Source organism: Leptonychotes weddellii, chromosome 1 (assembly GCF_054177405.1).
Source record: "Leptonychotes weddellii isolate Sample4059 chromosome 1, ASM5417740v2, whole genome shotgun sequence".
Classification (NCBI taxonomy): domain Eukaryota; kingdom Metazoa; phylum Chordata; class Mammalia; order Carnivora; family Phocidae; genus Leptonychotes; species Leptonychotes weddellii.
In genome coordinates this window covers 13733232-13754568 of record NC_138369.1, presented here as the reverse complement: position 1 = coordinate 13754568, position 21337 = coordinate 13733232, and the positions used below count along the sequence as shown (strand labels likewise).

Sequence of the window (21337 nt, the reverse complement as noted above, 5' to 3'; positions counted from 1 at the left end):
GGACCCTGGGATCATGACCTGAGCCGAAGGCAGACGCTTAACCGACTGAGCCACCCAGGCGCCCCAGCGGCAGAGTTCTTAACCACTAGACCAGACTGCTTGAAGGAAGAGCCCTTTCAGGCCTTCTTCTGGGTCACTCCTGGGTAACCACTCCCCGCCCCCGCCCCCAGCCCAAGCCTCTCTGTTTCAGGGCCCTGAGTCAGCCGGCATGGTGTGAGGTTGGGATCTCAGGGCCCGCCTTGTGCTATCACTGGCTGTTCCCCCCTGCCAGGGAGCAGCCCTCCACCTCGCACGCAACAGCAGTGCAGTGGGGCACGGCATCGGAGCGGTTTCTCAAGGGCCTGCTTATGTGGCTGCCTCATGGCCTCCAGCCATAATTACCCCTGCCTGGCTGCCCCTGCGGAGGGACTCGGGTGGAACCCCCAAGAAGGAGACCCCATACTTCACTTTGGAATATGTCTATGTGCAGAGATTCATCTTTCCTGGTGGACTCCTTTGACCTGCTTTGCAAATATCTCCACTCACAAGCAGTTGGCCAGAGACATAGAGGGCTGTCTGATCTGTTTTTCAGCTTTCTTCCCTGCGGTTTGCCAGCAGGATGAAGCTGGTCACCACAGAGCCTGCCATCAACGAAAAGTATGATGCTGAGGTACTAAGGGGCTTGTGGGCAGGTGTGTCACTGTGGAGAAGGTGTGTGGGTGTGCCGCCTGGATCACACAAGCCTGACTTCCCTTCCTGCCTCAACTAAAGATACCCATGCAATCTTGGGTCAGTTCTTTTACACGCTGGGACAGGCCAGAGTCTTCAGAGTCACTGGAGACACCCTAGGGGGCCAGCACACAGGTGAAAGGGTCAGGTTACCACCCAGTTCATATGTGAGGCTTCAGGGCCTCTGACTACCCGGGGCTTCCTTTGAGCTAACTGTTTCAGAGTTAAATAAATGTGGACCAACTCTTAGACTCATCTGGTTATGTCACTACAAAACCTCTTTCACCCCAGCCTGTATGATCCCTCTAAGCAAGCACAGCTGACCAACCAGAAGGCATGCTCAGCATCACCATTAACCAGGGAAATGCAGGTTGAAAGCTTAGTGGAATTTCACCCTCACACTAGCCAAAACTAGAATTGTTCCGATCATGGAGAATGACGGTGAGGATGTGCAGAGACAGGAGTGAGTGTCTGTTTCTGGCCAGTGTCATCCATATAGCTGCTTTGGAGAGCATTTTGGCAACATCTAACAAAATCAAAACTCATTTACCAATAATTTGGCTTTCCTTTGGGATGCTTGTAGAATCATGGTTACCGGAGACCGGAGCATATGCGTGCCCTAAGCTCATGACAAAGTAGTTAATTAAACCTCCCAGATTCTAAATCCTGACGGAAAATAATGGTCCCTATGGCTCTGTGGAGCTAACCTGTGGCTTGGAGGCTGAGGAGGGGAGTGGCTTAGAGCCGTGGGCTCTCAAACACGCGCAGGTGGGCTTCTGGAATAGCAGTTCACTGGACCCATTCTCGGAGTTCTGATTCCATTGGTGGAGGGGTGAGGCTTAAGGATTCACATTTCTAGTAAGTCCCCCACTGCTGTTCTGGGGCCACACTTGAGAACCATTGGCATAGCAGTCAAGAGCTATGGCCCCCACATCGGGCTGTCCTGGTGCGGCCACCTGCTCTTTCCTTCCATGAGCTGCCTAACCTCGGCAAGATGCTTATCCGTTCTAAGCCTCGGGGTCTTTGATTATAAATTGGAGAAGTAGCGGAATCCACTCTCAAAGAGATGTTGTGAAGAATAAGATAACGGGGAGAAACCCCTTAACACAGTGCTGTCATGGAGTAAATGCTCAATAAATATTTTAGCTAGTCCTCTACTCACTCGTACAGGTCAGCAGTGTCCCTTTCTGGGTGGACAATCTAGAAGCACTCTTTGCATATGTATGTGAACAGCCTTGGAGCAGAACGGAGCTCGTGCTGCTCATTGTGTAGTGAGAAGTTGGGGCCGTGATCAGTAGCCTTTAATTAACAGGAGAGTAGCTAAGTGAGTCACGGAGGGAGGGAGCCGGGGCTCGAGCTGCAAGCATAGATAATCTCAAGTGGGATTGCAGCGGGCCAAACGGTAGCCTCTGTCATTTCCACCGAATCTAAAAATGTGCAAAGCAAAGCTGAATATCATTAATGGATAGATGCGAGTGCAGTGAAAGAAAAAAGCATGGGGGTGGAAAGACCAAACCGAGGCTGGGGGTTCCCTCTGGGATGTCAGGGGGGATGGACTTAGAGTGAGGTTCATAGGGGCTTCATTTTTATCTGCCATGTTTTAGCTCTTAAAATGAAAAACAAAAAAACTGAAGCCAATAGGGCAGCATGCTGTTCAAGTCAGGTTTTGGGGTGGTCTTCCCATGTTTCATGGCATTATTTACTATGCTTTTCTGTAGCTTGGAGGTTTTATTTATTTCCGTCTGGTGTTCTCTGAGCTCGGGACCCCCGCATCGCCGTGTGCAAACCTGGCTGGGTAGTAGGCGTTGTGCAGGAACTTCTGTGCCCTTCCATGTAATTTTTGTTCTGAAATGGGCATTATTGGTCCTGGCCAACCAAGTCTCCATGACATCCAACGTGACCATGTTTATAATCTTTATGATCAGCATTTATGAGCATGAGCTCTTGAGAGAGACCTGAGAAATTACTTTGGTGGCCCCCTTCCCTGGACTACAGCCAGCCTGCCTATGTTATTTCTAGCGCCATTCTCAGCATCGATGCCTGTTTTCAAGGTGGTGGGGGAGCTTCCACAGAATTTCCTTGGCGGTGGGGCTGGTTGTAAGGCGGGAGACTGGATTCCTCATCTGCCTCTGCCACCAGTTGTCTCTGAGCCTCGGAGTTTTCACCCTTGAACGAGGGGTTGGACTGATGAACTCCAGTGACCCTCCTGCTCTGGGAGTCTGTGATTCTGTGAGGGGGTGTAAAAATTGGCGAGCCTCGGGCATAAACAAGCAACAGAGAGACACTTGGTATTCTGCTCTGCTGAGAGAAGAGAGGGCCTGCAGGCCATAGGGAGCGGGAGGTCAACGAGGGAAGCTTCCTGGGCAGAGAGCCACTCCTAGCTTGGTGTGCTACTTAAACAGAACTTTCTGAATTATCCTCATTACGTTTATGCTGAAAACCCCTGACCATCAGGAAACTCATGTGAGTCTGTGCTGATTCCATCCAGAAAATGTCCCTGACCTTTAAAGGAGTTGGTCAGGTGTTGTGTTCTACCTAGGGTACCAAAAAAAAAAGGGAGTCAGTCAGCCAGGAGGTGTTGCCAGGTCCTGTTCTGTGGGGTCTGCTGCTCTAGCCCTGTGTTTCTGAGCAGCTTCTCCAATCAGTACAGGGGTCCAGGTGGAGGCCACTAAGTCTGCTGGGCATTAGGAGAAGCAGCTCCTATGCTCAAGATGTGACGTGGAGGCTGGTTACCCTGGGAGCCGATGGCCCATTTCCCACATCACCTGACTGGCCCAGAGATCTGAGCCCGGCTCCCCATGCCACACCGGGCTGTCATCCCGCTGGGGACCCTCAACGGTGCAAGCAGACTTTCCCTAGCTGGGCATGCTGTCTCTTCCAGAGTGGAGATCCCTCAGCTGAGAGGAGGGGCTGGCCACCAAGCCTCTCCCGTTGCCTCATAGGAAGTCTACCTGAAAGAGACCATCTTGGGGCTTCCCAGAGGGGCAGAGCCAGGATTTGGACCCTGGTCATGTGCTTTGAGTCCCAGGCTTTGTGCCCTGAATTGCCACAGAGCCACCAGGATGCCAGGGTTCTGTCACCCCTTGCTGCAGACTGGTCACAGCTTTGGTCACCAGTCCCAGGATCCAGTTGTCAGGAGCTCCCTCCAGTGGCCATTTTTTTTTTTTTAAAGATTTTATTTATTTATTTGAGAGAGAGAGAATGAGAGAGAGTGAGCACATGAGAGGGGGGAGGGTCAGAGGGAGAAGCAGGCTCCTCGCTGAGCAGGGAGCCCGATGCGGGACTCGATCCCGGGACTCCAGGATCATGACCTGAGCCGAAGGCAGTCGCTTAACCAACTGAGCCACCCAGGCGCCCCCAGTGGCCATTTTTTGACAACTGAAGGAAGCCCTCTTCACAGTGAAGATTCTCAGCATAAAATCCCTTGTACCTCTCATCTGAAAGACTCTAGGGCAGTATCTATCAACTGTAAAATGACTCAGCAGTCCTGTTTCTAGAAATATCATTAATCCATTCACTTGAAATCTACAGAGCACTTACCATGTGCCGGACACTTTTTGAAGCACTTGGAGTGTTAGTATACAAATAAACACACAGATCTCTGTCCTCAAAGAGCTGATGGTCTGCTGAGGGTGGGAGAGAGAGAGAGATAATAAATAAAAGAAATAAGGGAGTCTAGGGCTGCCTGACTGGCTCAGTTGGGAGAGCATGTGACTTTTGATATTCAGGTTGTGAGTTTGAGCCCCACGTTGGATATAGAGATTACTTAAATAAACTATATAAAAAAAAAAAGGAAGTGAGTCTAGATTTTGCTATTTGCAACAACACGGATGGACCTGGAGGACATTACGCCAAGTGAAATAAACCAGATACAGAAAGAAAAATATTGCATGATCTCACTTATATGTAAACCTAAAAGGTCAGATTAATAGAAGCAGGGAATAGAGCAGTGGTTACGAAGAGTAGGGGCAGGGGCCGAGGAAAGGGGAGATGTTGGTCAAAGGGCACAAATTCTCATTTATGGAATGGATAAGTTCTGGGAATCTAATGTATAACATGGTGACCATAGTTAATAATATTGTATACTGGAAATTTGCTAAGAGAGTAGACCTCAGAAGCTCTTACCACACACAGAAAAATGGTCACTAGGTGAGGAGATAGATATGTTAATTAACTTGACTGTAGTAATCATTTCACTATGTATATGTATATCATGTTGTACACCTTAAATATTCATACCTCCAGAGATATCGTGGGTTCAGTTCCAGACAACTATAATATACTGACTATCACAATAAAGTGAGTTAAATGAATTTTGTGGTTTCCCAGTGCCTATAAAAGTTATGTTTACATTATACTGTAGTCTATTAAGTGTGCAGTCGCATTGTGTCTAAAAAAAATGTACATACCTTAATTTAAGAATGCTTTTTCGATGGGGCACTTGGGTGGCTCAGTTGGTTGAGCATCCAACTCTTGATCTCAGCTCCGGTCTTGATCTCAGGAGCGTGAGTTCAAACCCCATGTTGGGTTCCATGCTGGGCGGGGAGCCTACGCAAAAAAAAAAAAAAATAATAATAATAATAAGTAAATAACTGTTAAAAAAATACTTTATCGCTAAAAAATGCTAATCATCATCTGAGCTTTCAGCGAGTCGTAATCACTGAACACAGATCACATAACAAATATAGTAAAAATGAAAAGGTTTGAAATATTATGAGAATCACCAAAATGTGATACAGAGACATGAGGTGAGCAAATGCTGTTGGAAAAATAGACTTGCCTGAACTGGGGTTGCCACAGACCTTCAATTTGTAAAAAAAAAATGCAGTATCTGGGAAGTTCAGTAAAGCAAAGTGCAATGAAATCAGGTACGCCTGTGTACGATTCTCTTTAAAGATTTCTTTAAATGTTAAAAAAAAAAAGAGATAGCTAAGTTCTAGAGCTCCACCATCCAGTACAGTAGCTGCTACTTGCTTGGGGCTATTTAAATTAGTTAAATCAAATTAAAAGTTCACTTCCTGGGTCACCCTAGTGACATTCAAGTGTTCAGTAGCTACATGTAGCTCACAGCACAGATACAGACCATTTCCATCATTACAGAAAGTTCTATTAAACAGCACTGCTCTAGGGTATGTTGGTGATAGGTGCTATGAAAAAAATTAGAGCAAGATTTGCAAAAAAGAGTGGTGTGGGGGTGGGGAGGGGATTGCAATTTTCGGTGGGGTGATTGAAGTGTGCCTAATTTAGAAGCTTTTGAACAAAGACTTGAAGGAGGTGTGGGGGTGAGCCAGGGCAATACTTGGGGGAAGAGTGTCCTGGGCAGAGGGGATAGGCAAGGCAGAGGCGGGAGTGTGCCAATTTGGTAGGACTGGAATGAGCTGGGGGAGGGGAACAGTAGGGAAGAAGTAATGGGGGCAGGTCACAAAGAGCCTGTGTGACCCTACAAAAACCTAGAAAGACACAAAGATAGAAGGACAAAAATGCTGTGCACTGTTGTTTGTAGCAGCAAAAATATTAGAGGTGACGTACCTGATTATCAGCAGGGAACAGTGACATGCCTGTGCAGTGGTTGGGAAGGATGAGGGTAGAAGGTACGGCTGTGTTGGAAAGCATCCTGGTGGCAGTGGGCTGCACTGAGAGGGCCATCGCCCTGGTAGACTAGAAATCTGAAGCTCCCGGGAGTTGTGGTGTGAGGTTGCCCTGTGGGTTCCTGTGCTCACTCTCTTCTGTCTCCGCTGCTGTAAGAGGCAGAGGCCAGGGGACTGCTGAGGCCCCCGCAGACCCTAAACTCACCCCAGTTGGGGAAAAGTCACCAGCGGGGAGGGAATTGTCCAGATGCTGACATCACACCCCATGGGTTTCCAGGAGGGGCCGGGATGTCCAAGCATAGGTTAGGGAATTGTGGGCTTGATATGGAAGAGGCAGGGTGGCCTCTGTGACTGGCCTCCCTGCCCCTCCCCAAACTGTTTTCTGGCAGCGAATGGTCAAGAACCTGGAGAAGGAGCTGGTGCTGCTCAAGCAGGAGCTGGCCATCCATGACAGCCTGGTAAGGGGCTTGAGGCAGGGGTCTGGAGTGGGGGCTGGCTGGACTGCTAGAGGGGCTCGGGTCAGGGTACCAGGTGGGCAGAGGGACTGGGTGGACAGGAGCCAGATGGGTGGGAGGGCCAAGTAGGCAGGGAGACTTGGCCAGGGGGCCTGGGGAGCAGGAATGCCTGGAGGGCAGGGATCCTAGAAGAGCAGGAGGATGTGGGCAGGGGTGTCAGATATCAGGGAGCGGAGGCAGACAGTTGACAGGAGAACGAGGGGCAGGGGGCCAGGTGCCAGGCAGCTAGGGCAGGGGCAGAGAGCATGATGGTCAAGGTCAGGGGAGGTGGGGCAGATTGGGCAGTGAGGGAGGGGGCGGCAGCAGAGGGCCCTGAGGGCAGAGAGTGGGAATGGGAGACCTCTGGTGGCTTGCCTGGGCCTGCTCACGGTCCAGGGGGGCTCTTGAGGCAGAGGCAGCCACCCTCCTCCCATGGCCCTCATGCTACAGAGTGTGTTGAGACTCAGCCAGCAGAGCCCCCCTTGCTTGAAGTGGCAAGCCCATGTCAGGCGGCTCTCGAGACCCAGTTGTCCCTCTGTGACCCGAACACCTGGCCAGGACCCAGTGGTCCTGCCCTGTGTCCAACCTCCCCTGAACGGTTCTCAGAATGACCCCTGCTGCCCCTGTTGGGCTCAGGTGTTTGGAGCTTGTTGGCATGTTCTTCATCCTCCTCCAAGGCCAACCGTACCCTTGTGAACTATGATCCCATGGATGAAATCCAGATTGCTGAGATCAACTCCCAGGTGCGGAGGTACCTGGAGGGGACCCTGGATGAGATTGACGTAAGGAGCCTTTCCTTGGGACCATGCCTTCCCTTTCCTGGGCATCCCCCCCTTGTGCTGTGCTGGCCTTGGAACTTCACACCGAGTGGGTGCGGTGGGTATGGGGTGGGTGGTGCTGGACCCCTGGCCTCGGGCCCTACAGCCTACCGAGGACTCAGCATCTGTGTTTAGGGTTACAAGGATGGGTGTGCCCCTCAGAGTGGCCAGCAGCCTTGAACACACTTGACCACACAGGGGTGGTCCATCACCCCAGGCACAGGTGTGGTCCCTGGAGCCAGGCTGCCCGGATCACATCTCAGCTCAGTTGTCTCCTTGCTGAGTGACTTCAGCAAAATGCTCAACCTCCTGTACTTGGAGTGAGGAGGGAAACCAAAGTGGAATTAACTGAGCTGCCGCAGCTCAGGTGCTCAGCTGTGCTGGGCGGAGTGAGGTCATTCAAGGATGATGGTCATGCGGGCTGACAGGGCAGACATGCAGGGCCTGTGTTGGAGTAGGCCAAGGAGGAAGAGACCGCAGCCACACAGGGAAGGGTCCTCAGAGAGAAGGATGCGTTCTGTTTTTACAGTGCAGGCCAGCAAACCCCTCATCAGGGAGCTACATGGCAGATCACCCCCCCACCCCCACCCCAGGCCTGTTACTGTGGCAGCTATAACTGGCAGGCCTGGGACAACAGGGGTGGGCTCTTCTGGCCTTGGAGGAGGGTTAGTCCCAGACTGACCCTCCGGCAAGGGTAATGCTTGTGGTCTGTAGGGCCAAGAGGGAAGCCATTGGCCTTCTTCTAGCCACAGATGTGTATGTGCCACACAGAAAGTTCATAACGGAACCTTGTAGAAACAAGAGAGAGAGCTGAAGGAGAGAGCTGAAGACCATAAATTTTATTAAAATTTTTTTCTTAGTATTTTCAAGAACTAGAGTCATTTTAATTTTATAGAGACCTTCACTTAGAAAAGGTAATTTTTAAAGATTCATTTATTTGAGAGAGAGAGCGTGAGCATGCAAGCGTGGCAAAGGGAGAGGGAGAGAGAATCTCAAGCAGACTCCCCGCTGAGCATGGAGCCTGATACGGGGCTGCATCTCATGACCCTGAGATCACAGCCTGAGCTGAAACCAAGAGTCAGCTGTTTAACTGATTGCACCACTCAGGAGCTCCAGGGAAGGTCATTTTTATAACCTCAGTAAATACTTAGTTTGAAAACTATGAATCAATTGTTTCTCTGTTCTTTTTTTTTTTTTTAAGATTTTATTTATTCATTTGAGAGAGAGAGACAGAGCCAAGCAGGGGGAGAAGCAGAGGGAGAGGGAGAAGCAGGCTCCCCACTGAGCTGGGAGCGCGACGCAGGGCTCAATCCCAGGACCTGGAAATCATGACCTGAGCTGAAGGCAGATGCCCAATTACTGAGCCACCCAGGCACCCGTTTCTCTGTTCTTGAGGAGATTTCAGATGTTCCATTCTTAAGGCAGATGATCAAGGGTTAGCCGAAGAGTCCTGGTTTCTCTACTAACCATAGACACACCCTCAGTCCTGTGCTGCCTGAAGCCCAACCTCTCTGCCCTGCTGTCTTCCCTCCAGATCATCAACCTCAGACAGATCCAGGAGGTGTTCAACCAGTTCCGGGTGGTGCTGAGGTAAGGGACCCCCACCCACCCACCTGACTCCTACATCAGGCTGCCTTTTTCATTTCCCATGGTCAAGGTGTGGCCTCTAAGCACACTGCCCTGTTTCTCATGGGTGAGAAGCCAGCTCAGAGTCCTTGGGGTGTGCCCAGGCCCCTGAGCTCTCAGATCCTCCAGCCCTCCCTTTCCCCTGGGGGAAGCGGGGAGGAGAGCCCTCCAATCAAGGACAGCTCAGAGAGGAAGTAGTCCCTGGTGGGTGTTTCCTGAGTTCATTAATTAGACGGGGGGTCCTTCTGGAGTACCAGCTCTGAGTGTGGCCAGAGCAGGGCATTGTGAATACACCCTGTGCCCAACTCCCACTTCAGGAGTCATTTGCAGTTTATTTGGGTGCAGACACACCTGTAGACTGAGCAGCTCATGCTGGGTAGTAGCACAGACATGGGTCACATGATTCCCAAGGGCCTTGTAAAGATAGAACCTGGGTGGGAAAGCATGGTCCTGAGGCAGGCTTACAGTCCTTGTTAAAGTTTTGGAGCAGAAGTGCCTGGCACATAAGGGTGGCCACTGCGGATTTTAGGGCTGGACAGTGGGTGTGTGCCCTGAGGAATCGGGGTGTGGAATGGGCTTGTTTGGTCTAGTCTGGTTCATGATGAGGGTATGGTTCCATCCCAAGGGGCCACACCCAAATGACTTCTAATTCCCATACTTGGTTCTTGCTCTGGAAGGTTCAGCCTAGCGCCAAAGTGCGAGGTGTTCTCTCATTCTCTCTTTCAAGCCAACAGGAACAGGAAGTGGAGTCCACTTTGCGCAGGAAATACACCCTCATAGACAAGAATGACTTTGCTGCCATCTCTGCAGTCCAGAAGGTATGCATGGTTGCTTCTTGTTGATAGCATTCATGTCAGACTTTTTCCATCTCCAGACCTTTCCAGAAACAGCAGGTGTTCCGCATTAGAGCAGATCTGGGGTTGCAACAGATAATGGTAACACCAGGTTGAGTGGGACCCATGCAAGAGTAAACCATATATGAATTCAAAATGATCTACAATGTTGGAGACATGACCATAAACAAGACCAATTCCTGGAGTTAGGTTGGAGACGGGCCTTAAGATCCTCAAGGAGACACCAGACCATCGAGTGGATTTGATGTGGAACATGGACGTTGGTAGGGTGATCAGAGATAGTGCTGTTGGAGATAGCCTGAAGCTAGCAGCCTAGGCCTGCTATCTTGGCGTGTGGGGTGAACATGCCCACCTGGGTACATATATACTTGGGTCCCCCACAGGCCAAAACCCTTAATCTAACCCTCGGCCCTGTGGCTGGCCTCTCTCCAGGCAGGGCTTGTGGACGTTGATGGCCACCTAGTGGGTGAGCCTGATGGACAAGGCTTCGGACTCGGGGTCATCCCTTACTCTACCAAACCTGGGAAGAAATCCAAGTCCAAGAAGACGTTCAAAGAACAGCTCAGGTGAGGAACCTTCCTGTTGCTTTACCTGCTGAGCATCTGGCCCTCCTTGGCTGGTGAAAGAGAGGACACAAGCTAGTGTCTTCGCTACTGGGTGGTCCCAGTTGCTCGTATTGCCTGCCAATACTAGCAACATCTGTGGGGCCCAGGCTGTGCTGGTTACCTCTTGTCCACACAGCAACCCCAGGAGGTAGGAGTTCATGTCTCCATTTTACTGATGTAGATACCAAAGCTCGGAGAGGCGAAATCACTCCCAAGGTCACACCACTGAGGAGTGATAGAGTGGAAGAGAGAAGCCGGGCTAGCACCCCCCTACCCCCAGTACTACATGCGGAAACCACCCCTAACCGGAGTCCTTTTGTGACCCAGCTCCCTGGTACTCATGTCACCTAAAAACCCCAGTTCACCTTCCAGACAAGAATCATTTGTGTGTGCCAGGTGAGAGGAGTGTCAAGGCTCACTTAATGAGATGCCGTCCCTGGAAGATGCTGGTAGTGGTGGACGTGAACACAGGCTCTAGGAGGCTCCTCTCACTAAAGGGGTCACCTCATGGGAGGCATGACAGCCTCTCTGTGCTTCCATTTCCTTCTCCCTAAATTGGGAATCCTAATAGTAGCTTCAAAGTCAGGGGGGTTATTGGGAAGATAAATGGGTGAAGGCAGTCCCTGTACCTAGAAAGTAGGCAGTGCGAATGTGGTGTTGCTGTTATTCCATCTGCTAAAGAAACACAGGCCAGAGCTGACTGTAGAAAACTGTTCCATGCAGAACAGGAGTCGGGTAGCAGGGGTTGCCGAGGCCCCTGGCCTCCTCCTGATGGCTCAGGCCGGCTCAGATGTGCCTCTCTGAGGAGGAAGACCCTGGGCACCATCACTTGGAGAGCGAGGGCAGCTACTTTCCTGGGGGTGGGTGTGGGCACTCGTGGAGGCGGGAGAGCAGGTCGTGGACTGGTCAGGGCAGCAGGGCAGACATGTCTTGCTTTACCTTTGGTCCGCAGACAGACCTACCCTGGGTGGGAGCTCTGCCACCCGTTCCCCGGGAGGCCTGTGTGATCAAGACCTCAGCAGCCCGGATGCTCCGGGAGCCTGTGGCCCGCCCCACAGGTCCAGCTGCTTTCAGACCTGGAGCCTGCCTAGTTTTCCCAGGTGTCTCCTGGCTGGGATGGGACTTCTGATGTCTGAGGGTTTGGAAATGTCACTCCCCTAAGTACCAGAGACACCTTACTGCCCATGACTGAGCCCTGGGGCCTCCCTGCCTTCTCCTTCCAGCTCCTCAGCAAAAAAGGAAGGTGCCAGCAGCCCTGTGAGTGGCAAGGATTTGGAGGTCTCTACCTCCAAGACCCAGCTGACCCTGTCCTCCAAGGAGGGGGATGTCAAAGAGCTGCCTCTGCGGGACCGGGAGACCTCCAGCATTGAGCCTCTTCCCTCAGACTCCCCGAAGGAGGAATCACGCCCACCCAGGTAAGTAACACCTCATGCAAGTTCACCAGATCATTCAAAACCAGAGTGTGATCCTCAGGATGTCAAGAGCGCCTGCAGATAGATGAGAAATAAAATAGGGGATAATAGGCAAAGACTAGGAGCACAGTCCAGAAAGAAGCAACGTGATGGCTTATCCACAGGTGAAATGGTCCCACCTCAGGAGTCCTCCAATATATGCAGTTATACATGGAATCATTTTAGGCCCTTCAAATAGCACTTATTTAAATAATTACATTTACATTGAAAAAAATAACTAAAGCATTCAAAAGGCCCCAAATTCTCAAGGCATGAGACCCCTTCCTCTATAGCTACTCAGTTCCTCTCCCTGGCGAGCCAGCAATTGAGTATCCAGTAATGTATCCTGAGGAAACAGAGATGTGGACAGAGATTTATGCAAACGGATGTTCATTGCATCATTAATTTAAAAAGCCAAAAACAATTTTGGGAAACACTTTCAGTAGCTAACATTACGGAAAAGGTACTAAGTGAATTATCATCTCTGCCCTTGGGATGTACGAGGATGTGCATGAAGAATTTTTTCCCCAGCAGGTGAACATTTCCAAGAACTCAGAGAAGTTGAAAGTACTGTACAGCAAACACCCACTTGATTCTACATTTAACACATTACTTACTTCATCATGCATCTGTCTTTCTCTCCATCCCTCTTATTTTTTGGATACATTTCTTTTTTTTTTTTAACTTTTTAAAATTTTTTTATTATATTTTAAAGGTTTTATTTATTTATCTGAGAGAGAACTCGAGAGAGAGAGCACACACACAAGCAGTGGGGAGGGGGAGAGGGAGAGGGAGAAGCAGACTCCCTGCTGAGCAAGGAGCCCGATGCGGGACTCGATCCCAGGACCCAGGGATCATGACCTGAGCTAAAGGTGATGCTTAACTGACTGAGCCAAGGTGCCCCTAACTTTTTTTTTTTTAAGATTCATTGATTTGAGAGAGAGTGTGAATGAGCAGGGGGAGGGACAGAGAGAGAGAATCCTGAAGCAGACTCCCTGCTGTGCAGGGAGCCCGACGCAGGGCTCGATCCCAGAACCCCAAGATCACGACCTGAACTAAAACCAAGAGCCAGCCATTCAACTGACTGAGCCCCCCAGGCGCCTCTTGATGCATTTCAAAGGAAGTTGCAGACAGTCCACACCCCCTGGCCCCCAACACTTCACCTTACATCTCATTAACCAGAGTTCTCAGAGTGCCTTAGAGCATGAAGGAATGCCTCTGTGAAAAATGTAAGATGTAAAATTATATCTACTGCATGACCTCAAACATTGTATCAAAGAAATCCCTGAAGGAGATACACCAAGGTGTAGTTGCCAGTAGGTAGTGCATGGTTTTTTGCTTTGTTTTCTGTTTCCTACGCTTTTCCTTGCTGTCCTCACTTTCTGCTGTGGTCACGTGTCCTTGCGTGCGGGGAGAGACGGAGACTGGGGAGTGGTTCCTGCACAGGGTGCCTGGGAGTTCTGGCCTCCGGCCCACAGAAGCCCCCCGCTCCTCCCCCCGGGAAGAGAGGCGAGGTGCTGGGCTCTGGCTCCCCTTCCCCTCCCCTTCTGTCTTCAGGCCCAGTACCCCACCCCCCAAACCTGTGGCCTTTGAGGACTTTAAGAATGAGCGGGGCAGTGAGATCAACCGCATCTTCAAAGAGAACAAGTCCATCTTGAACGAGCGGAGGAAAAGGGCCAGTGAGACCACACAGCGCATCAATGCCATCAAGCGGGAGATGGACATGACCAAGGAGGCACTAAATTTTCAGAAGTCACTCCGGGAGAAGCAAGGTGAATGTGGTAGGAAGGTGGCCGGGGGCTGTGGGAGCTGAGTCATCCTGCTCTAAACAGGGCCGTCTTGGGCACAGGAGACTGAGGTGGGTGGGGGCCAGCAGGGCATGTGGAAGTGTGGTCTTCACGCCTGGGTCATCATGTGGCTCTAGTCAGCCCCGGGGAGGCTTAGGCTCCTTCCCTGTCAGTCAGCCTTCGCCTGTGGGTCTCCCATTATTTTGTTATCTCAGACCTAAGTGCTGGGCCTTCTCCCTGATACGTGCTGCTCCCAGTGGAGAAGCAGGCCTTTGGTTTTATAGAGGCCTCCCCAGGGAGATGGGCAGCTGGTGACCCCCACAAGGGCCCTAGGTCCTCGTGTGGTCTCCTCACTGGCCAGGGTAGTCTGATTGGCATGGGGGTGCTGGTTAAGACACAAGAAACTGAGGAGGGAAAGAGAATATGGGTACCAGAGGGCCTAGGGAGTCATTGTCACTGAGATCATTCCTCATGCCAAATCCTCAACACCCATGCTGGCCTGGCAAAGTCTAGTCTCCTAAGGCAGGTGGTATGTGTGTGTGTGTGTGGGGGGGTCCTCAGGCTCAGAGAGCAGGGACCTCAGTGTGGGGAGGGTGCTCACTGGTTACCCTGACCCTGGTGCCCTTGTCCCAGTGGCGGACAGCGCTCAGCGCTGCCCTGAGGTGCCCTCACACCTTGAGTGTGCGGAGGACTTATCGGAGAGGGCTGATCAAACACAGACTCCTAGGCCCTGACTACTGGTTCTAACTCAGGCGATCTGGAGCAAGGCCCAGAACCTGCATTTTAATGAGTAACCATCCTGACTCTGGGGCCAGAGGTTCAGAAGCCACATTCTTGTTCACATTGCTGGTTCCACTGTCCTCCCGACAGGGCACATTGGAGGTTACTGGGCTTTCCCTGGCTAAATCACAGCCCTATTCCAGGCGGGCTTCCTAGGCAGTGATCCGTCGGGGCATCTGCAGATGTCATTTGTTTTATTTCTGCAGGCCAGGTGGCTCATCTCACAGTGAGATGTGCACTTTACTCATTTACGTCTCAGAGGGCAACTTCAAATTCGTGAGGCCACTTTGCTCATACTCTGCAGACCAACTGTGACGCACTATTCCAGAGGGCTAAGCCTCCATGGGTGTGGGCATGGGGGAGGGCTGGTCATGGTAGCTCCAGATAGGCCCCAACCCAGAACCTCCAGGGTGAAGATCTTACGGGACCAAGGACTTCTTTGTCCCTTCTGCCCGCACTTTCTTAGACTATGCAACTTCTTATTACCTATTTACATATCTTAAATAATACATATTCATGCTATGCTGACATATCATTTATGCCTAAATATTCTTGAAAACAGATATTTTTAAGGAATGAGATGAAGATTAAACAAACAATATTTTAAAATAGTTAAAATTTGGGGGTGCCTGACCGGCTCAGTCGGAAGAGCATATGACTTGATCTCAGGGTCTTGAGTTCGAGCCCCATGTTGGGTGTAGAGATTACTCAAATAAATAAAATGAAATAAAATATTTAAAATTTTATCTATCAGTATAAAAACATTTTTTTAAAGATTTTATTTGAGAGAGAGAGAGCGAGCACAAGTGGGGGGCAGAGGGAGAGGGAGAAGCAGGGGCTCAATCCCAGGACCCTGGGATCATGACCTGAGCGGAAGGCAGACGCTTAACTGACTGAGCCACCCAGGTGCCCAAAAACACACATTTTTGCTCTTTCCCCCCAACATGAGTTGTTTTCCCATTGGTTGTTAAAATACTAAATAAAATACTTTTATCTTGAGGGAATAGATCAGGTAAATTTGTTTTTTGATTCATTTTGACTGATAGCCACTTGTTGGCCCAGCCAGGTCAGCAAATTTGGCATGTTAATTAGTGTTTTGTGAAAGAAAAATGAAAAATCATTTTAGGTTCAACTCTTTGAAGTTTTTTCCTTGGCAATAATCCAAGAACCCCCCGGTGGGACACAAGGTGTTCACGGTCCCTCCCCCTGTCATCAGAATACTGTAAAGACTTTACTTTGTAAAGGACTTGTGTCTATCACAGTGACCACACTGGGGACTGCCCACAGCACACAGACCAGGCCGCTCTGCACTGAAGGGGAGGGACCTGGGAGGGGGCCACTCTGTACCCTCCCTCTCTAGACTTCCTGAATTGGGACCAATTCAAGATTCTAATTGCCTGTCCATAAATGGTGTGACAGTGTACCTTAATTTTTCCCCACTGAGTATCAGTGGAAGGACACCTGGAGACTGCCTTATGCGCCTCCCCTCCTCACTTTCCGGGGTTCCCTAGGGTGGAAGCCCCACAGCCCTCGTGCGATTGACATGATGCCTGTGGTGAGCTTTCTAGGTCCCGTGGGCAGTGGCCGGCTGAGTGAATGGCTCCACAGACCATGTTATTTTGTCTTAACTCAGCAACCCTCATCTGACAGACCTTAAAAGCTCATGCCGAGACCATGAGATGACAGATAGCACAACTAACCCCTCTCCTCCTGGAGCCTCTTACAGCCTCTTGACATAATACAGATTTACACGCTCTGTTCTTAATAACCTTGCCCAGGTGCCTTGTGGTACTAGCCCGTGGTGGCAGTTCATGTATATGACTCACAAAAAAGGTAGACATCCATTTAATTGAGGTGACTCCCGAACTATGTTTGGCCAGTAAGGTTTGAGACCAAAATAAGTGTGAAGCATGCGCCATCTCTACCCTCTCCCCTGCGCACCCCTCCTGTTCTTAAAGTTGCCCTTGTGGCCCCCTCTGAGCTGAACTCCCTCTTCCGGTGAGACGTGGCCTGGTGGCCTGGCCTCCTCGTGCTTTGCCCACCCCGGCCCCACAGCCCAGCCCTTCCTCTGGTGTCTGGTCTTCGTGTTTTGCCAGCATTTTGTTCCCTCTTTCCAGAATTCCTCCCTCCCCACGCCCCAAGTGAACACCTCGTTCTCTGACCTCCTGTGTCCCTGCAGGCGAGTATGAGAGCAAGGGGCTGATGATCATCGACGAGGAGGAATTCCTGATGATCCTGAAGCTCAAAGACCTCAAGAAGCAGTACCGGGCTGAGTATCAGGACCTGCGTGACCTCAGGGCTGAGATCCAGTACTGCCAGCACTTGGTGGATCAGTGTCGCCACCGCCTACTCATGGGTGTGCCATTTGGGAAGGTCGGCCGGCCACCTGATGTCCCGGGAGGCAGAGGGCAAGGCCACCACCTGGGTTCTCGAAGCGGCTTCAGAGCTTCTCTCTGACAGCTGGGGCTGGACAGGGGCTTTGAAGTGTTTCCAGGACTCAGAACTGGAGAGGGAGACAGGAAAGGGTGAGACCCTAGAGCAGGAAGCGAAGAACAGGGTGAGCCTGTGACAGGCACACACACAGGCTTTACCTGCTTCCTCAGGGCCTCCCCAACACCTCACAGTGCTGTCTTCCTGCCTCCTTGCAGAATTTGATATCTGGTACAACGAGTCCTTCTTCATCCCCGAGGACATGCAAGTGTCACTGAAGCCAGCTAGTGGCATCCGGCCAGGCATGGTGCCTATCAGCAGGCTCGTGGCTCTGGTGAGTGGCACAGGGGCCAGTGTGGGGACAGTGGATGAGCACAGGTTGGTGGGCCTTTGTCCTCTGTTTTCTCCGCAAACATGGCCGTGTATAGGCTGCTCCCAGCCTCTCCCACGGCTGGCCCAGGCAGTTGGACAGGTCCAGGTCTCCCCAGTTATGGAGGATGGGGACACAGAAAACATCACTTGCTATTGCCACCTTTCCGGGGTGGCTCATCCTGCCCAGGTGGCAGCTACAGGATGTCTGGCAAATATGGGACCAGGGGTTGTGAGCTACCCTGCATGGGGGTTTACAAACCCTGCAAGGGGCTGCCCTGATGCCCCCCGCCCTTCCAGGCCCTGTCAGGGAAGTTCCTAACAATGGCAGGCTGAAGGGACTATGCTGAGTTGAGCCTCCCCTAGGGAGAAGATGACCAGGACAAGTTCAGCCAGCTGCAGCAGATGATGCTGCCAGAGGGCCCTGACTCCATCTCCTTCTACAATGCCAAAGTCAAGACAGAACAGAAGGTAACTGGGCAGGGGGCGGGGGGGGGCGGTTCATGTCTCCAGCAAGGTAGGGCCTCAGAGATCACATTATTAGGACACCCAAGATCACACTTCCCACTTTGGAGAGGCAAAGAAGGAATATGCCAGCCAAGGGAAATACAGAGTCACCCAGAGTCAGTGGGTATCTTCTGCCAACTCTACAGAGTCCTAGATTGGGTTAAATCCAGCAGGGGCCCTACAGACCCGGAGATGGTTATTGGGAGCTAAGCTGGCCCATGTGTGGTTCACAGCCCAGGGTAGGGTCTGGGAATCTCCTGAGACCACTGGGAATCTCCTGGGACCACCGCCTGTTGGGGACCGCCTCTCCAGTGGGGGCCACCACAAATAGGAGGCAGGGGACAGAGAACCACATACAGCTGAGGCAAAGCTAGACAGGGTGTTGGCCACAGGCTGGGCCTGCACTCTCCTCCCTAAGCAGGTTGGGCCAGAGCAGAGGGGCTTGTTCTGAGGCTCAGTCTGGAGCCAGAACACAGAGGGTCCATGGTGTGCCCATAGGCTATTCTTTTTATTTTTTTTAAGATTTTATTTATTTGAGAGAAAGAGCATGAGCGGGGGTGGAGGGGGAGGGGCAGAGAGAGAGGGAGAAGCAGACTCCCCACTGAGCAGGGAGCCCAGTAGGGCTGTATCCCAGGACTCTGAGATCATGACCTGAGCCTAAGGCAGATGCTTAACCGACTGAGCCACCCAGGCGGCCCCCACAGGCCGTTCTTATACAGCAGGTAGCAGGTGCACATGGGGAGATTGCCGAAGGGAGCACATCCTTTAAAAAATACAAATACAAATACCCAGTCCCCCATCCTCTCTGACAGGGAACCCCTGTCACTTGTTTCTTGTGTTCCCATTGCGCATTGTGCTGTATCTTGCCTTTCCCACTAAATAGTGTATCCTGAAGATCATTCCATTTCTTTTTTTTCTTAAAGCTGTATACTAGTACTCCATTGTGAGGATGTATCAAAATGTACTTAACCCATCTCATTGAGGAACATTTGGGCAGTTCCGTTTGTTTACAGTACCAATATTGTGATAACCTTGTACAAGTGCGAATTCACATGAGTGAATATACGTGAAAGTTAAGTTTTGTAGAAGTGAATTTTTTGGTCACAAGGACATGTGTACTTATTTTTTTTTAAAGATTTTATTTATTTATTTGACAGAGAGAGACACAGCGAGAGAGGGAACACAAGCAGGGGGAGGGAGAGGGAGAAGTGGGAGAGGGAGAAACAGGCTTCCCGCCGAGCAGGGAGCCTGATGCGGGGCTCGATCCCAGGACCCCGGGATCATGACCTGAGCCGAAGGCAGACACTTAACGACTGAGCCACCCAGGCGCCCCAGACATGTGTACTTTTAATGGATGGTGCCAGATCACCTGCTTAGAGCTGGACCCATCTGTACCTCCACAGCTTCACCACAAGATATATTATCCTACTTTTTGTTTTTTTCCAATTTGAAAGGAGAAAATGGCCTCTCAGGGGAGGTTTAATTTATATTTCTGTTATTATAAATGAAGTTGAGCTTCTCATATGTTTAAGTGCCATTTTAATTTCTTTTCCTGTAAATTGCCTAGCTGTATTTTTGCCTATTTTTCTATCGTTTTTTGGTCTTTATTCTTATTAATTTGTAGGAAGTCTTGATATACTGGGAAGATTGGCTCTTTATGATATGAGCTGCAGATATTTTCCCGTTTGTCATTTCTCTTTTGTGTTTAACTCTGGTTTGTTGTAGTTATTCTGTTGGTTTTTTTTTAAGATTTTATCTATTTATTTGAGAGAAAGAGAGAGCATGCATGAGTGGGGGGAGGGGCAGAGGGAGAGGGAGAACAGACTCCTTGCTGAGCAGGGAGCCCGACGCAGGGGTATATGTCTGTCTTTATGCCAGTACTATAATGTCTTGGTTACTGTAGATTTGTAGTTAGTTTTGAAATTGCAAAGAATGAATTCTCCATCTTTGTTCTTTTTTTTCAAGATTGTTTTGACTATTCAGGGTTCCTTGTATTTCCATACAAATTTTCAGACCAGCTTGTCAGTTTATGCAAAGAAGCCAGCTGGGACCAGGGTTGTGTTGAATTTATAGATTACTTTGGGGAATATTGCCATCCTAACAATATTAAGTCTTCAAATCCATTAACATAGGCTATCTTTCTATTTGCTTAAGTCTTCAATTTCTTTCAGTGGAGTTTTGTACTTCTCAGAGTTTAAGTTTTGTACTTAAAAAAAAATTTATTCCCAAGTATTTTATTCTTTTTGATGCTATTATGAATGGAATTGTATTTTAAATTTCATTTTTGGATTGTTCATTGTATTTGTATAGAAATACAGTTGGTTTTTGTATAATGATTTGGTATTCCATCACCTTGCTAAACTCATTTATTTATTTATTTATTTTTTGTTGAACTCATTTTTTTTTTTTTTTTAAGATTTTATTTATTTGACAGAGCACAAGCAGAGGGAGAGAGAGGGAGAAGCAGGTTCCCTACTGAGCAAGGAGCCCGATATGGGACTCGATCCCAGGACCCTGGGATCATGACCTGGGCCGAAGGCAGCCGCTTAACCGACTGAGCCACCCAGGCGTCCCTGTTGAACTCATTTATTAATTCTAATAGTTTTTTAGTGGATTCCTTAGGACTTTATGCATATAAGATCATGTCATCTACAAATACAAATAGTTTTACTTCTTCCTTTCCAATCCGATGCCTTTTATATCTTTTTCTTGCCTAATTTTCCTGGCTAGAACCTCTGGTACAAAGTTGAAATAAGAGGTGAAAGTTGCCATCTTTGTCTTGTTTCTGACCTTAGGGGGAAGGTATTCATTCTTTCCCTCTTAAGTATAATGTTAGCTGTGGGGTTTTCCTAGAAAAGAAGAGTCGTAGAGCAGCACTTCTCACTCTGCCGTGCACAGGAATCACCAGGCTGTTAGAATACAGAGTCTGACGCAGCAGCCCTGGGGCGGAGCCTGAGATTCTGCTTTTCTGATAAGCTCCTAGATGATGCCTGTGTGGCTAGTCCAGGGAACACGCTCTGAGCAACACGCTTTGAAGTTCATTATTAGGGGGCACCTGGCTGGCTCAGAAGAGCATGCAACTCTTGATCTCAGGGTTGTGAGTTTGAGCCCTGCATGGGGTGTAGAGATTACTTAAATAAATAAAAAACTTTAAAAAAATGAAGTTCCTTCTTAGAACCTTTCTTTTATCAGGGTGAAAAAGTTCTCTTCTGTACCTAGTTCATTGAGTATTTTTATCAGGAAGGGATATTGGAGCCTTATCTTTTTGAATACTCTCTTTTTATTTTTATTCTCTCTTCTAGGATTCTGATTAGATGCAT

General features: G+C 49.8%; 1 protein-coding gene across 14 annotated transcripts in view; it reads left to right on the top strand.

Moving 5' to 3' along the window:
• The window catches only part of KIF9 (kinesin family member 9), a 54419-nt gene that overhangs the window by 23232 nt on the left and 9850 nt on the right, over positions 1-21337 (top strand). For 8 of the 14 annotated variants that reach the window (XM_081801130.1, XM_081801127.1, XM_081801087.1 and 5 more), the window contains 11 exons: positions 572-649; positions 6686-6754; positions 7468-7572; positions 9143-9198; positions 9962-10052; positions 10521-10654; positions 11917-12108; positions 13702-13916; positions 16891-17067; positions 17360-17475; positions 17877-17981. In XM_081801130.1, coding sequence (XP_081657256.1) covers positions 572-649; positions 6686-6754; positions 7468-7572; positions 9143-9198; positions 9962-10052; positions 10521-10654; positions 11917-12108; positions 13702-13916; positions 16891-17067; positions 17360-17475; positions 17877-17981 — 1338 coding nt within the window. Of the gene's footprint in view, positions 1-571; positions 5301-6685; positions 6755-7467; positions 7573-9142; positions 9199-9961; positions 10053-10520; positions 10655-11916; positions 12109-13701; positions 13917-16890; positions 17068-17359; positions 17476-17876; positions 17982-21337 lie in introns of those variants that run through there. The other 6 variants (XM_081801092.1, XM_081801109.1, XM_081801150.1 and 3 more) reach the window with 6 other exon arrangements.